Source organism: Alligator sinensis, unplaced genomic scaffold (assembly GCF_000455745.1).
Source record: "Alligator sinensis unplaced genomic scaffold, ASM45574v1 scaffold17_1, whole genome shotgun sequence".
In the NCBI taxonomy this organism is placed as follows: domain Eukaryota; kingdom Metazoa; phylum Chordata; order Crocodylia; family Alligatoridae; genus Alligator; species Alligator sinensis.
The window spans coordinates 736,865-751,738 of NW_005842491.1; the positions used below are offsets into that span (position 1 = coordinate 736,865).

Here is a 14,874-nt window from a genome sequence, read left to right on the forward strand (position 1 = left end):
CCCTCCCTCCTCCCATAAACTGAAAGAAGTTTAGGAAAGCAAAGTAAAACTCAACATTTTAAATGGAATGAAAATTTTCATTTTAGTTAACTTTTTTTTTTAACTTGACTGTCTTGTTTAATTTGGAGAGGCGGCACTATGGCAATTCACTCGTCTCTGGCTAGAAGTCTTCCTAAAATAATTGCATTAGTTTTTGGGAGAGAGATGCATAGCCGGTTGCCTCAGTCTCTCTCTTCTCTTTTTTCTTTAGTCAAAGACCTTAGAAGTGCTCTTAGAGATCTATTCTAGCATCACAGAAGCCCAGGAGCTGGCAGCTGTTACTAGCGACCCTGCCACAGCCAGAGAACAACTGAAGTCCACGCTACAGGACATTGGGACAAGAGCAGGCTTTCCTAAAATCACAGGTATAAGTGCAAATTAATTTGGGCTGGTGTCTTGGGTGTTCCACTTCTCAGTCTTTAATTCAGATTGTACATATAAGTTAACATCTCTATTTTGAGTGTGTTAGGAGCAAATGCTCTAAGTGTGAAATCCTGTATTGCATTAAATTTCAAAAGTAGAAGGAAAATGCAAACACCTTCAGGTTCACATCCCAACCTCATGATGAATCAGTTATTGGGGTTTTTTTTCTTGCTGACTTCTTTTTCTTCCCCAGAATCTCAGCTTTCATTTGAAAATAATTCAGTCTGCAGCTTTTTTGGTTAAGAAACCATTCAAATTATAAAATTACTGCAACAATAGCATTGCTTGAACCTGCAAAAAGTTTGAAACTATAGCTCTGAGTGAACTATGTTGCCATCTTGGTGATGTGTAAACTTTAATTTTTGTTAATAATAATTTTAAATGTCATTGCCCGTAATTTTCTCACTAATGCCCACAGCAATAGAAAAGAGAAGTATAGCTATATTGCAAGAGCCTGTGCAATCTCCTGTGAGCAGCAGCTCATTGTAGTATCAGGAGTGCATGCAACACACGTTGTTTATGGGTCTGGGAGATTACCATCTGAGTTTGCGCTAACTTTTCTCTTGCTTTCTTTTTCCACAGCGGCAGCCCAGTCATATAAACCCCACACAATTCCAATCCCTGTTGCTCGATGTTATGCTTACAGCTGGGATAAGGATAATTTTGGTAAGATTAAAAATAAGGCACAGCTAATTGTCAATTGTATTCAGGAAGAAATACCATAACCCTTGGGTTCACTTATGCTAAGGTACATTATGAGCCATTTTCAGTAGCTTCAGAGCATCTCAGATTCAATAGACGCTCAAGCCCCAATCTCATTGACAAGTACAGTAGGACCCAGCATCTTCCCAATGTTAGGTTCTTAATCCCCATGCAAATATAAGTGTTTGTGAAGTATCCAGAGATGTACATAGCTTCAGCAAGCAGTTGTATTGAACCACTGAGGTGCTCCAGCTGTTTCCTGTGGCTTTTATTTCAAAGGGTGCTTCTTTTCCAGTCAGTTGCACAGGACTGCTGATGAGCTCCACCTGAGTGGAGAAGAGGTGCCCTTTCAAGTAGAAGTGAAAATAAAGAGCTGAGTAACTCATCCTTAATTTGGCCACCTGCTGCCAATCAGGTGGGTTGTGAAACATGCAGATATGAATGATCCAGGTTTCAATGAAAACACACTTAAACTTCAAGCATGTCGAAATCTGGTATAACTTGCGTGCTTACAGTTGAGCACATGTATTAGTATGCACAGGTCTGTTTTGTACAGACCTGCATTTCTGGAATGTCAGTAGGGTGCACCCACCTTTTTTGTGAAAACCTATGTTACTGGAAACCGCCCGGTACTCAGGTAGTAGTCTCTTCGGGGTATGGACTTTTTTTCTGTGATTGTACAGCGCAGGAGGGTTTTGGTTCAGGGCTGGAGTTCCTGGGCCCCACTGAAATACAAATAATATTTTCCAAGGTTGCATTATTTAATATTAACTGATCTACCTGTAGGTGAGAATTTGGCCCCCTCCTACACATTACACTTAAGGCATGATTAACCAGGTAATCACGCCTTAAGTTGTGACCCAGCTACATGTTTAACCAATTAATGGCACGCTAAAACAAGCAATACGCTACAAAGTTATTCCACAAAAAATGTGTAACAACTTGTTAGCTTGTTCTAATCACTCCATTAATTGAAGGTACAGCCAGGCCCTGTGACTGGGAGCCCCATCAACTGAGGGCTGCAGGGCTCGCAGTGGCAGTGGTGTTCCCCATGCTGCCACAGCTGCGGAGCCCACACTTCAGGAGGCTCACACCACGGGCAGCGTTCTCCCTGCTGCTGCCAGTGCGAGCCCCACAGCTCACAGTGCTTGCAGTGGGGCCACCATTCCCAGTGCTGCCCCCACTGCGAAACCTGCCGAGCTGTACCAACTGCGGGGTCACAGCTGCAAGAGCCAGTGCAGGGGGAGCCCAAGATTGTGGTCCAGCACCAGAGATAAGGTGCAATGGGATCTAGTGCACAATCCCACAATCGCACCTCCTGCCATGCATGTGTGGTATGACAGGAGGCACAATAATGTGAATTGCACATTAGATCTCATCACACCTTCACTGGCATGTGTAGAGGGGCCCTTTAATTCTTAACTGGGAGAGTAAAATAATAGAATTTTACCTTTATGCCAATGATAGGCTTGGGAGAAGCCTAAGCTGGTTCTTTTCCCCCATACACCAGCATTTTTCTGCATCCCTTCTATACATACAGTTGCTTGAGGTTCCCTACTCCTAGAAAACCTTTTTATTTCTATGCAGATTTACTGCTTTTGTGGCCTGAAGGCTCCAACAAACTACATAGATTCTTTTTCTCTGGAAAGCAAACTCTTTTCATTCTCTTCATTAAGCACAGTTTTGTCAGGCAGCCAGTTATCATTAGGTGGCATTATCGCTTCTTCCCTGACTGGCTATTACAATTTTCTTTTCGATTAAATGGATTTTCAGTGCATTGTGGGAGGCACAAGAGAGGGAAAAATCCAATAGCAAAGTCCAATTAGAAAAATATGTTAAACAAAAACGTTCTTTGAGTTTTCAATAGCGTACTTGGAACAAAATCTTTAGTTTGGAACAAAATATTTGTTTCTCTTTTCAGTTTTTCATTTATATTGAGCAGTTTTCTTGAACATGCTTCATTTCAGCATAACTATGATATTTATGGAAAAACTAATTTTGACCAGAAAAGGTTCACAGTTTCTAATAAGATGACTGCTGCATTTGATACTATGCTGTAGAATGGCTTCCTAAGAAAAGGGATAGCAGTTCCATCACTTCACTTATTTGAATCTAGCAAATTTTTGGAGATTAGGTACAGTAGTAGAGAGTCATTGCGAATGGGTTTCAGGACAGATGGGTGGGAGGAGGCCTGATTCACTGTGTGTCTCTTGGTTTTGGTACGGTTCTGTGCTGCGGTGTTTAGGGTTCTGCCCTGGCTCTGATTCTTCCTGCATTGCCTTCCAGATATCCTCAATGAGGTACTTGTCAAAGAATGTGACATTGCTAAGCCAGTCGTCTTCGAAAATGAAGAGGAGGAAGAGGAGGAGGAAGAGGTGGAAATTGATGGTTGTTTTCCCGAAAGGGACTCGCTACTTTCTCCCATTTCAGCAGTTTCCAAGGAGTCTGTGTACTCTGCTCTATCAGAGGACATGTCTAAGCATTCGAGGATATCCCTTTTCACCACTTCCAAGGACTCTCTGTCAGAGCTGTCTCTGGTCTCCAAGAAGACATTCAAGTCCTTTGTCTCGAGCCTCAAGGACTGCATGGACAGTGGCTATGCAGAAGACAGCGATGAGAGCTCTCTTGAGGTTTTGGGGAGGCCAGAGCTGAGGGAGAAGACACTTCACAAACAGAGGCAAAGTCTGACCAATAAAATCTACAAGCTCTTCAAGAGCAGAAGCCACCTGGTCTTGAGGAAAGACCTGAAAGACTATCCAGACATAGGGTCGCTCACGCTGCCTCTACGCCGGGCTGAGAGCCTGGGCAATCCAGAGGCCAAGCACCGCATCCCAGCGCGCTCCCGGAGGGCCCACTCCCTGCCCCAGCACGTGCTGAGACTACGCTTGCCACAGCAGCACACGACCCAGAAAGTGTGCATCCAGCGCAGGCCTTTTCTCAGTTATGATGAGGATACCAAGGTGTCTACTTTGCGTGTTGTGGTCTTTGGGTCAGACCGTATCTCAGGAAAAGTGGCCAGGGCCTACAGCAACCTCAGGTAAGCAGGACAACACCATGGGAATGTGGCTCTCGTTACAATGTATGTACACTGCCCTGACCCCACAATCCAGCCCCTGGAGCCCAAAGGCTGTAATTTCAGGTGGTCTCACTCTGAGCATCTTGCTTAATTCCCCAAAGGATCTGACCCCCATCCTCTGCCACCATTTTATGAGGCTGATTGTACTGGAAGGTAATGATGGAGAATAGGATTTCTGCAGTTATCTTTTAGGATTAAGGTGTGGGAAGGTACACTTTACCATAGTCTCTCCCTCCTTTCCCCCCAGTGTGCATACAATTCTAGTGCATGTAGACCTTTGCCTTTATAAAAGAACCAGGGGTTCAAATCTTTACCTAGAGAGGTTGTGGAGTCCTTCTCACTGGAGTTTTTAAGGTTAAACAAACATTTGTCTGGGATGATTTAGACAGAGAAGATCCTACCTGGAGCTGGGGATTGGGATAGATGATCTCTTGAGCTCCCTTCCAGCCCCATTTTTCTATGAAGCTGCAGTGTCATTGCTGTTTGGCAATGGCATTAAATCATATCTTGATATTATGAGGCCCCCACTGGGTTACATATCCTTCAAAGATAACAAAATAATATTCCCTGTGCCAAAGAGCTTACCATCGAAGTCAAATGATGGAGAGTTAAATGATTTCCTTTGCCCTGCAGGTGAGTGTAGGAGGGGTGTGATGTGGGGGTTTGCACATGTACATGTGTGTGTGCATGCTCACATACCTGGCTGATAGCAAATCTTAGTGCATTACCATTGATCTCACTGGCTTGCCAGAGTGTTTTGCCTCACTCACCCAGCCTCTTTCCTCCCTTCTTCTAGATTGCAAGAAAGCAATTGTCCATTACTGACAAGGTACTTCAAGCTGCAGTTTTTCTACATCCCTGTGAAAAGGAGCAGTTTTACCTCATCTGCACCACTGACACATCCTCCTTCTCCAGGAGAACCTCATCTCAGAGCCTCAGCACAAATGGTGGTACGTGTTTTGCCTGCTATCCTAATGCAAATGGTTCTCTGCCTCACAAAATACCCAGGCTTGGAACATAACAGCTGGCTCAGCAGAGAAGCCATACACTAAACAGGACTGGGGAGAGAACCTCTAAGGCTGGAGCACACTGTAAAGGAAATGCTGCCACAGGTTCTGTACTCAGCCTGGTACCTCCTGGGCCTTAATTTGGCACTTGTCACCCACTAAAAATTAATTTGCAAAAATTTAAAACAGAAATAAACCACAAGTGATTGTCCATCTGGTTGCAGGAGCCCTTCTTGGCTGGGATGGAAAGCAGCACCACTGATATCTCCAACTACATTGGGATGTTGGACCCATGGTACGAGCGCAATGTTCTTGGACTGATGAACCTGCCCACGGATGTCTTGGGCCAGGTATGTCCAGGAAAAAATGAGCTTGGCATAGGGTCTTTCCCTTCCCCTCCCTTTCCAGAGTTATTATGAGGTGAGAGGTTCCCTATTCCTTTGGAGCGTCCACCCTGTTGCATCAGTTGGCAGTGACCCTGACAGTCCCAATCCACTAGGCTCATTGTATTTACAGATGATGTCCGGCTTCTAGGCCAGACCCCTAATTTCCCTGCCCCTCCTCTAGTGTGTTCACAGAATGGTGAGCAAGAAGGCAGCATCCCTGTCGCCTCTGTTGTGCATTAGGGAACAAAACTGTGTGTAAGGAAATAAAGGGAGATACTCAAATGTGAAAGTCAGTCTTTCTGTTACTGTGCCATCATGGTCCTCCTTGTCCCTATTGTCAATAGAGAGGGTTACACTCCTCTCTCATTTCAGCAGCTGGTCCCAGTAGGATAGGGCTGAAGGGCACTTATGGGAGAACCTCTTCTCTGATGTGCCTGTTTGAGGGATAAATGGAGGTTTTTAGTCTCTTCCCCCAGTACTTTTCAGCCCCGGGCAAGCAGGACATAGGACAAGCTGATTGTGTTTTTAATTTCTCTCCTTGTGCTTACACTAGCAATCTGCCAAGCCTGAAATGGAGCCACAAAAGGACTCCAGGGAGCAGCTGCCTATCCTGGCTGACATGATTCTTTACTACTGTCGGTTCGCTACGCGCCCAGTGCTGCTGCAGCTCTATCAGACAGAGGTAGGCAGGACTGGAGCTTTCCCTCTTATCTTATCTGATCGTGGGACTGGTAGTCTCTGAATAGACCAGCTAGGAGTCCAGTTTTCCCCCTGACAGAGCAGAACATCTCCCATTACTGCTACCACCATCATGCTCAATGGTTTGGCCAGTTGCTTGTCAGACTTGGCCAGCATGGGTGGTGAAACTGTGCTTCCATTAGCTGTCTGCCTGTACCAGCTTTCTCAACGTAGCAGAGCCTCCTAGGTGCAGGTGCTGCACTGACATGGGCTACAGGTTGTGAGCTGATGTACCTGGTCTGGTAACTGAAATGGCATAGGAGGCCTCTACATTAATACTGGACTGCTACTCTTGTACCATGAGTAGTTTCTAACACTTTGGGACTCGGGCATACAGAGCAGATAACACTGTATGGTCCTTGAATCAATTTTTTACTTTTGTATTCAACTATTTTGAACAGTTTAATGCTTGCAATTTTAATAAAGGACATTTTAAAAAATCATTTGAAATGAAAAATTGAAATGTTGTATTCTGAAAATGACCATTTTTTTTAGGATTTATTTTTAGAAGTTTTTTTAGACTAACAATTCAGAAAATTGTGAAATGTTGTTTTGATGTTAGCTCACCTAGCATATCTCCTGTCTCCTTCACCTGACAGCTAACCTTGATGGGGGGGCAGAAGATAACAGAGGTCTTCATCCATTCCTTAGAGCTGGGCCATTCAGCTGCCACTCGGGCCATCAAAGCTTCAGGTATGTATTTGCTCCCCTTTGTGTCACACATCATGGATACAGTAGTAATACAGTCAGCTTTAGAAATGGAGGTGCAGATGGACCAAAAGCTAGATGCTTAATGAGTTGCTGCTTACAAAGGATGGAGGAATTCAGAAGAAAATGAGACCAATGCCTGGCTTGGGTTGGAAGTGGGGCTGGGAGAAGACTGCGGTGAGAGAGACTGCTGTGAGCTGGGATCTAGAGATGTTTCTTTTGTTTTTATTTTTTTTTAAACCTAGAAATTAAAGTCATAAAGTTATAAAGTTTATATTTTCCTTCAGTGATGTCTTGCCAGCTTCCATATCTCAGGGAGCATTTTCATTATGTTCATCCTGGTCTGAAGTTAATTTAAGATAACTACAAATAGGTTCTTCCCTGTCATCAGACCCTGATACAGTATAGCTGTTTCAGAAGGTGGTATTTATTTTGGGTTTTTTGGCTCTGTTTGCTTACTGCTTTACTCTTTCTATTTTGTGTGTTATGCCTTGGACTTGACTTCTAAAATTCTGTGCTTACAGTTTATATAGGCAAAGCAGAGAATTGATGAATTTCACATGAAGGCACGTAATCTACCCTGATATATGGGAGTCGCATCTATTTAAAAATTAAATATTTTTAGTACAGAAAACAGCTACAACTACAGGCATGCCAGCATTCATACTGCTTGAGCGCCAGTTTTGTTTTCCATGGTTGTCTGAAATGTCATGCCACCAGTAGAGACACCTACTGGCTGAATAATATACTGCTAAAACATAGGAGTTAGTTTAGTTTAGTGTCGTTTTTCCCTGGACAGATTGCTTTTCTGTTCTAACTTCCTCTTCCTGTCTCTGCTAAGCAAACTGCAGTGTCCTACTTGCAGGGAGTCTATTGCCTCCCCACAACTAGGGACTTGATCAATTTACGGTTCCTATAAATAGTGAACCAAACAGCCTTCTTTGGTTTGAAACATTAAGAGCCTGATTTTAACTGGGCCTCCAGTTCGACTAATGCAGTTCTCACACTCGTCCTTTTATACCTGCAATGCATTTTCCAGGGCAATGTACTAATGGACTTCAAGTACAATATTTCAGGCCCAGCTTGATTTGAGTACAAATTTGAACCTGCAGAAAAGGAGGTCCATTTAGAAAACCACGCTTTTGCCCTTTTGTATTTTTTCCAAGGCACATTTACCTAAGAGTGCCCATAAATATATTTTAATTGTTAATCCTGTGGAGATGTCAGCACCCACTTGCCATGTTTCATATTAAATATCCCAAGTTAGCTTATTTACATCTGAGGCAGCTATTAAACTACATTTTATTTTTCTCTTTTGTCTTCAGTCATATTCTAGTAAAATGATTGGAAGACTTCCTTTCTGATGCAGTAACAAATATCAGACAATGGAAGGGATGGCCATTCCTAAACTGTCTCAAGTGTTCTGAACAATTGGCAAAATAATAATTCTTGGAATTGGGAATGGATGTTAGGTGTAGGGTGGAATGGGAGAGCCCCTAGAAAAACATGATTCAAGGCCCAAAGGAAGGCTGTAGTATATTGTGGTTTTATATTTGTTTTTAATAACCAGGAGTGTCTACCACCCAACCACCATATATGCTGCTAGGGGTGACTCCTATGTCCATTTGTCCCACGAGGTTGAAAATTAAGGTGTTCCTGGTCCACTCTTCTGCTGTTTTTTGCCTTGTGATTCGAGAGACAGAGGAGAATTGGACCCATCAGCAACGAAGTGGTTTTTGCTAAGGGGGTCTGGAAATGTATTGAATGATGAGGAGAAAAAAGGCTGTTGTGTGGTTTCAACTCCTGTTTTGTATTGCACAGGTCCAGGCAGCAAAAGGCTGGGCATAGACGGGGACAGAGAAGCAATCCCATTAACACTACGAATTGCCTATAGCAAGGTAACTGGTTGGTACTGACATGGGGACAAATGCTGGAAGAGCAACTTCAATATTTTATGGACCTTATGCTGGATTAAAGATTTTAAAAGAATCCGAGAGGAAATCTCCCTCAACGGAGAAAAAATAAATACAAGTCAGAAAGCTACTGTATTAGGGAAGCATGTTTAATATAAAATGATGACCAGGGAGAGGGCTAAGCTGCTCTTCTTTCTCTGGGGTCAGAAGGGAAGAAAGAGCTGTACCTCATATGCTATCTACAAGGTCAACTCTGCCCTGCCTTCTGCCTGGGGACAGAAGGGCTATGCCTCCTACATGCCACATTCGATAGTCAAGTGCATCGTGGATATTTTTAGAGATGCACTGATATATCATGTCATATCGTGTCACGTAGGATCAGCACCAATAAAAGGAAAATTAACACTATCAGCAATCGGCTTTTTTGGCCAGTGTAGCCAATAATGTCACCGATAAATGCCGCATGCATGCAGCTGTAGCATGCACATGGCCAGGAATGCAGCCAGGCAGCTTGGAGGGGAAGGGGCATGGGGGAGCAGATCAAGGCCCCCATGGCGAGGGAGGGAGTGGGGCAAGGGCAGGCGCTGCTCAGCCAGGGTGGTGAATGCAACCCCAGGAGTGGGATGAGCTGCAGGTGACTCATCCAGCGGGTGGAGGGGGGTGTAGGGTGGGTGGCTCCCTGCTGCTGCGTGTACCCCCAGGGTGCTCATCCAGGGGGCACAGGGGGGATGTTGGGAGGGTGGGTGGTTCCCCACCACTGCACACACCCCCGGGGGAGGCATGGGGGGCATGTGCCCCCCACCTCCCCAGATTTGTGTGTGGGGTGAAGGTGGACTGCCCACTGCAGGCTTGGGACCGGGGGCTGCGCTGGCCTCTTTCTAATGGGGGGCTAGACTGGGCCTGCACTTGGGCCAGGTGGGAGTGGAGTGGGTGGCGATGGTGCTGGGATGTGGGGGCTACAGGGTGGGCTATAGCCACCTGAAAATTGCCCATAGCCACCCCTCTCAGTGCCAGCCCCAGCCCAGCCCCCCTGGCCGGGATGAGGCCGGCGCAGCCCCTGGCATGAAGCCTGCAGCGGGCTGCCCGCCCCCCCCTCCAAGGGAACACATGCCCCGCATGCCTCCCTCGGGGGTGTGCACAACAGCGAAGAGCTGCCCCCCTTCCCCACCTGCATGGCTACATGAGCCACCTGCAACTCTGTCCCACTCCCAGGGTCATATTCACAAGTGTGGCAGGACAGCACCTGCCCCAGTCCCTCCCTCACTGTGGGGGCTTCAATCTGTCCCCCTTTCTTCCTCCTCTGCATAGACTTACCTGAAGGGAGCTGCTCTTATGCTGCCCAGCTGTATTCCTGGCCACATGCATGTGTGTGAGCACCCCCTGAATCCTGCATCCAGAAGCCTTGTTCCCTCCCCACCCCCCCCCAGACTTACCAGTCAGACGCTGCTCTCCAAGCTGCTGGGCTGCATCCCTGTCAATCGGCTATTGCATAGGTATCAGCTGATATGGCTGGTTAATAATCAGCCATTGGTATCGGCCAAGAAACTTTTTAAAGATGCACCCCTAATATTTTTTACCTACCTCTGAAGGATGAAATGTAGGTCACTACATGATTTAGAATATCTGACTAAGTGCCATATCTGGAGACCAGCTTATAATATTGTCATATTTTGTAGTGTAGACAAGATTTTCAACTTCATCCTGACATTGTCCTGCAGCCTGAAGAATCTGTGACATAACTAAGTCCCCAGATGTTGTTCTTCTCATAGTGCCTATTGTCTAATAGAAGGAATTCCTTTTTCTCTGAATACCTGCAAAAACTCACACAGGCAAGAGAAAGGGATGTGAATTAATTCTGTCCATTGGGCCCTTTCTGAAAAGAATTGCATGACACAATGAATATACAACAATCCAGCTATTGTTTATTCATCACACTGTACAGCTATCAAACATTGACCTCATGGAGAGCTGAGGCATTTCGCTTTTTAGTATACAAAGCAGGTATATTTTAACGGCTGCCAAAAGTTCTGGTCCAGCCAGCTCAAATGAAATCCAGTTCTAAAATAAACCATCCAGAAAGTCAGGGGTGGAGTGAAGCAATATCATAGCATAATGTGACCCATTGGCTTTTGGTTGGTCCCCACAGACAGCAAGCAGTGGAAGAAACCGTTGGAACAATGTTGAAAAGGTCTGCACGTCTGTCAACCTCAGAAAAGCCTGTAAGAAATATGAAGAACTAGGTGAGTGTTGGTGACCACAAAACCTTACAGGGGATATGGAGGGCAGTGGAGGGGATAATGGTGAAATATCAGCATCGCAAAGAGTGCACATGTAACAGAAGGTGGCAAACTGGAGTTGTCCTTTGTACCTTGGGGCAAAACAAGCCACAGCTTTCTGATTCAGGTCATCTTCACATTTTTCAGAGGGCCACTTCCAAGGAAGAAAGGTATTTGACATCCTGTTATCTTGAGACTTCCAACAAAGGTGCCTTTCATGGCTGTTGTGTCTGCCCACTAGATGGAAACCAGCCACTCATTTCTTTTAAGCAGAATAACAGTCATGAGCACATGGCATCCTTTAGTCTCTGACCTGGGATACAATGGTTGATATGAACATGAAAGGCTTCACATCCTATTAACCAGTTTGGGAGCCCCAAATTAAAAACAATTCTGTCTGGCATATCTGTAAAATAAAAGTACTGCATGCCTGAGATAAACAGCAGAGGAGCTGGGCCATCAGTTTGCTCCAGAGCAGATTTTTGGCCTGTTGGTTACAGGACTGAATCCTGTACTCTGTACTGCGCCTTTCACATCTGCCCTGGGGTAATTTTGCATTGGCTTTTTCTGAGCAAACTATAATTATATTTATATGTTACCCCAGGAGTGAAGCCCAAAGCTTACAGGTGGTGCAAAGAAGGAAATCTAGTAATCATTCCCTGTGCAAGTTCATTCTTTTTGTCAGACATGAAAATAGGGTATCATGCCAGCAGCCAAGTTAGTCCAGGGCAATAGGGTCCCTGATTGCACAGTCGCGTTGTTTCTGTGCTTCAGGCCATCCTGGGGCAGCCTGTATTCCCCCTTTGCTACAGGAATGGGGATATCCTTTGCCCTATGTAGTTTTGGATGTCCCAGGCCACATCTGAATGCCCATCTGGGTATGGTGCAACCTGCTGCTTTCCAAGAAGAGCATGTTCTTGGTATGGATGTTTGCTTCCTCTATGCAGTAGCTCATCACTGTTCTCTAGAGTGAAAGGTCTCTGGCTTTACTGGACTGTGCGCTTTGTCCATCCTACTGTCAAATGGAGCTAGACCTCTCCAGTAAGCTAGTGGTTGAGTTTCCTTCCTCCTTCTCTAAAACAGCCGGGTGTACATTGTTTTTTATTTCTTAAATCTTTCTTTCTTTAGATCCTTTTTTTAGTACAGTGTGCCCAGATCCCCCATTTTTAAATGTAGATGCTGTTCCAAGATTGTAGGCTTCTTAATTAGAAGCCATGGGTATTCTCTTCACTTAAGAGCAAAACCACTGTTGTACATACACATCAAGTTACAAATATAATGAGAAATTCTCAAGCAAATCTATTCCATTTTACTGAAATGCTCTGTGAAGTGTTCTTGGCTATAAAACTAGGAATTGGGACCAGGGAACCAGGTGAATCAATATCCAGTGAACTGGAGCCTCTACACCTAAGCCTCTATACTGGTTCTCTCCCATCAATTTAGAAAGTCAACTCCCTCCCCCTCCTCACCCCCCTCTTCCCTGCCCCCCCCTTCCCACAAAGCTAGTATTGCCATTATATTTTTCTAACCACTAGCAATATGCTATTTGTAAAAATTACATTATTACCCATTTCTATTCTAATTCTGGAGCTCAGCTTGCTGTTCTGCCTTACAATTTGGGTTAATTCCAGGCATCTTTCTATAGGTAATGTAACACCTAGGAAGATTTTTTTTTCCTAACATACCTTTGATATACCTTTCCAACATACTGGGATTACCATTTTTAAGTGGAGGAACATGCGTTCCATATAAACCAGTTTGGCCACAGGATGTCACTGTTATTCCAGACACCCGTTACCAATGGAACCATATCCTATATGTAGTGGTGGAAGGCTGCTATTGAAGACATAAGGGCTCAGCCTATGGAGCTAGAGCTTGTTCCAAGATATGATGCAAGAGTTGCTTTTGTACCTTCAGTATTTAGGCATAAAATAGTTCAGTACTTTTACTCTGAAAGTAAGTAACTTGGGGATGCTCAGTATGTGTTAGATATTTCCTGAATTTCCTGTTTTTTCCTCTGCATCTAAAATCTGTGTGTGCACTGCATGTCTGATTGCTTGCAGAAAAGGCTGACGGAATATCGGTTTGATTTACATCAGGATGTGTAGTTGGAAGCTGTTTTAATTTGGCAGCATAGCAGTCTTTAGGAAGATGTTCTTTATCCCAAAAGATGTAATTAAATTAAAGTTATATAATCATAGAAAAACAGGGCTAGAGGGGACCTCCAGAGGTCATCTAGTCCAACCCCCTGCTTCAGCCAGGATTATTTCTATTAAAATTATCCCATACTAATCCTTGCCTAACCTATTCCTAAAACTACCCAGTGAGCCCTGTCATACAACTACGAGGCATATTGTGCAAAGACACCAAAATTACCCTAACCTGCCACAGGTGAAGCAGGGGAACAATGGCAGTCAGTGTCTTGTTGCTGTAAAGGCTGTTAAAATGTAATTGAGAGGTCCAAAGAAGAGGGTCATGTCCCCCACTACAGAGGAAGGCAGTCCTCACAATAGTGTGTACCAGTCTGATAATGGAGTAAAATTGCTTCCTGATCCTATGTGACGATTGGGCTGACCCTAAGCAGAGGAGGAAGACCCTTTAACCAGAAGCCTCTGGGCCCCAGCAGGAGCATTAGTACACCCCAGTTAAAATCCCTAGTCTTGGCTGCAGCCAACACCCAATACCTTTTGAGGCAGGTAGAAACCCCCCCCCAGACACATGTAGCAACAGGAAAGGAAAAAATTCCTTCCTTGCCCCATGTGGCAACCAGCAAAGTGCAAGTGTCGGAAAAACCAAACCTACTACCCTCCACTGCTCTGCAGCACAGGGACAGCAAGTGTAGTTTTAGACATCACACCTACATAGACAGTAAATCTCCTCTTTCTTTATCTTTTCCATAAATTTATCCCAGCTGCTTTAACTTCCTTTCATAACTAAGCCAGTTGTGGACATATGCTATATTCTACTGCTCCTGGCAATGGTCCTCCCCAATATCCCCCTGCTTTAGGAGGCAGAGCTCTTTTTATGATCTGACAATCTATCTGTTGCTCTTTACAGAGCTCCCAAGGCATAACTGCTCCTAGATTATCCCTGACAAATGCTTACCCAACGTTGTCAAAACTTCCAATGATAGAGATGCCACAACTTCCCTAGGCAGTCTAACCTAACTTCTCCATGTCCTGTTTAAAACATGGAGCACACAGCACTCTAGATGAGTTCTAACCTGTGCTTAGTAAAGAGGCACTATCACCTCCCATGTCTTGCACCTAATGCTCCTACTTCTGCACCCCAAAACTTCATTCACCTTTTGTGCAGCTGCATCACACTGCTGACTTGTGTAGAGTTTGTGATCCACCACAAGTCCTAGATCCTTCTCCATAGAGCTACCAGTTGTTACACATCTTGTACTTGTGTTTTTGATTATTCTTCCCAAGGTGTTAGCACCTTGCACCTGTCAGCATTGAACTCCATCCTGTTGGCTTTAGCCCAGCTTTCCAATCTGTCAAGATCCTTCTGAATTGTGCTGCTGCCTTCCAGTGCACTTGCAGTTCTTCCCAGTTTTGTGTCATCTGTAAATTTGCTCAAAAAGCTCTCTATTCCAGGATC

The 14,874-nt window shown here is 44.7% G+C and overlaps 1 protein-coding gene across 1 annotated transcript in view; it reads left to right on the top strand.

Moving 5' to 3' along the window:
- The window catches only part of PIK3R5 (phosphoinositide-3-kinase regulatory subunit 5), a 58,810-nt gene that overhangs the window by 33,827 nt on the left and 10,109 nt on the right, over positions 1 to 14,874 (top strand). Inside the window, 9 exon segments of the mRNA XM_014523465.2 lie at positions 251 to 404; positions 1,045 to 1,128; positions 3,451 to 4,201; positions 5,037 to 5,190; positions 5,472 to 5,597; positions 6,187 to 6,315; positions 6,971 to 7,064; positions 8,901 to 8,977; positions 11,139 to 11,232. Of these exon segments, the coding sequence (XP_014378951.1) occupies positions 251 to 404; positions 1,045 to 1,128; positions 3,451 to 4,201; positions 5,037 to 5,190; positions 5,472 to 5,597; positions 6,187 to 6,315; positions 6,971 to 7,064; positions 8,901 to 8,977; positions 11,139 to 11,232 (1,663 nt within the window).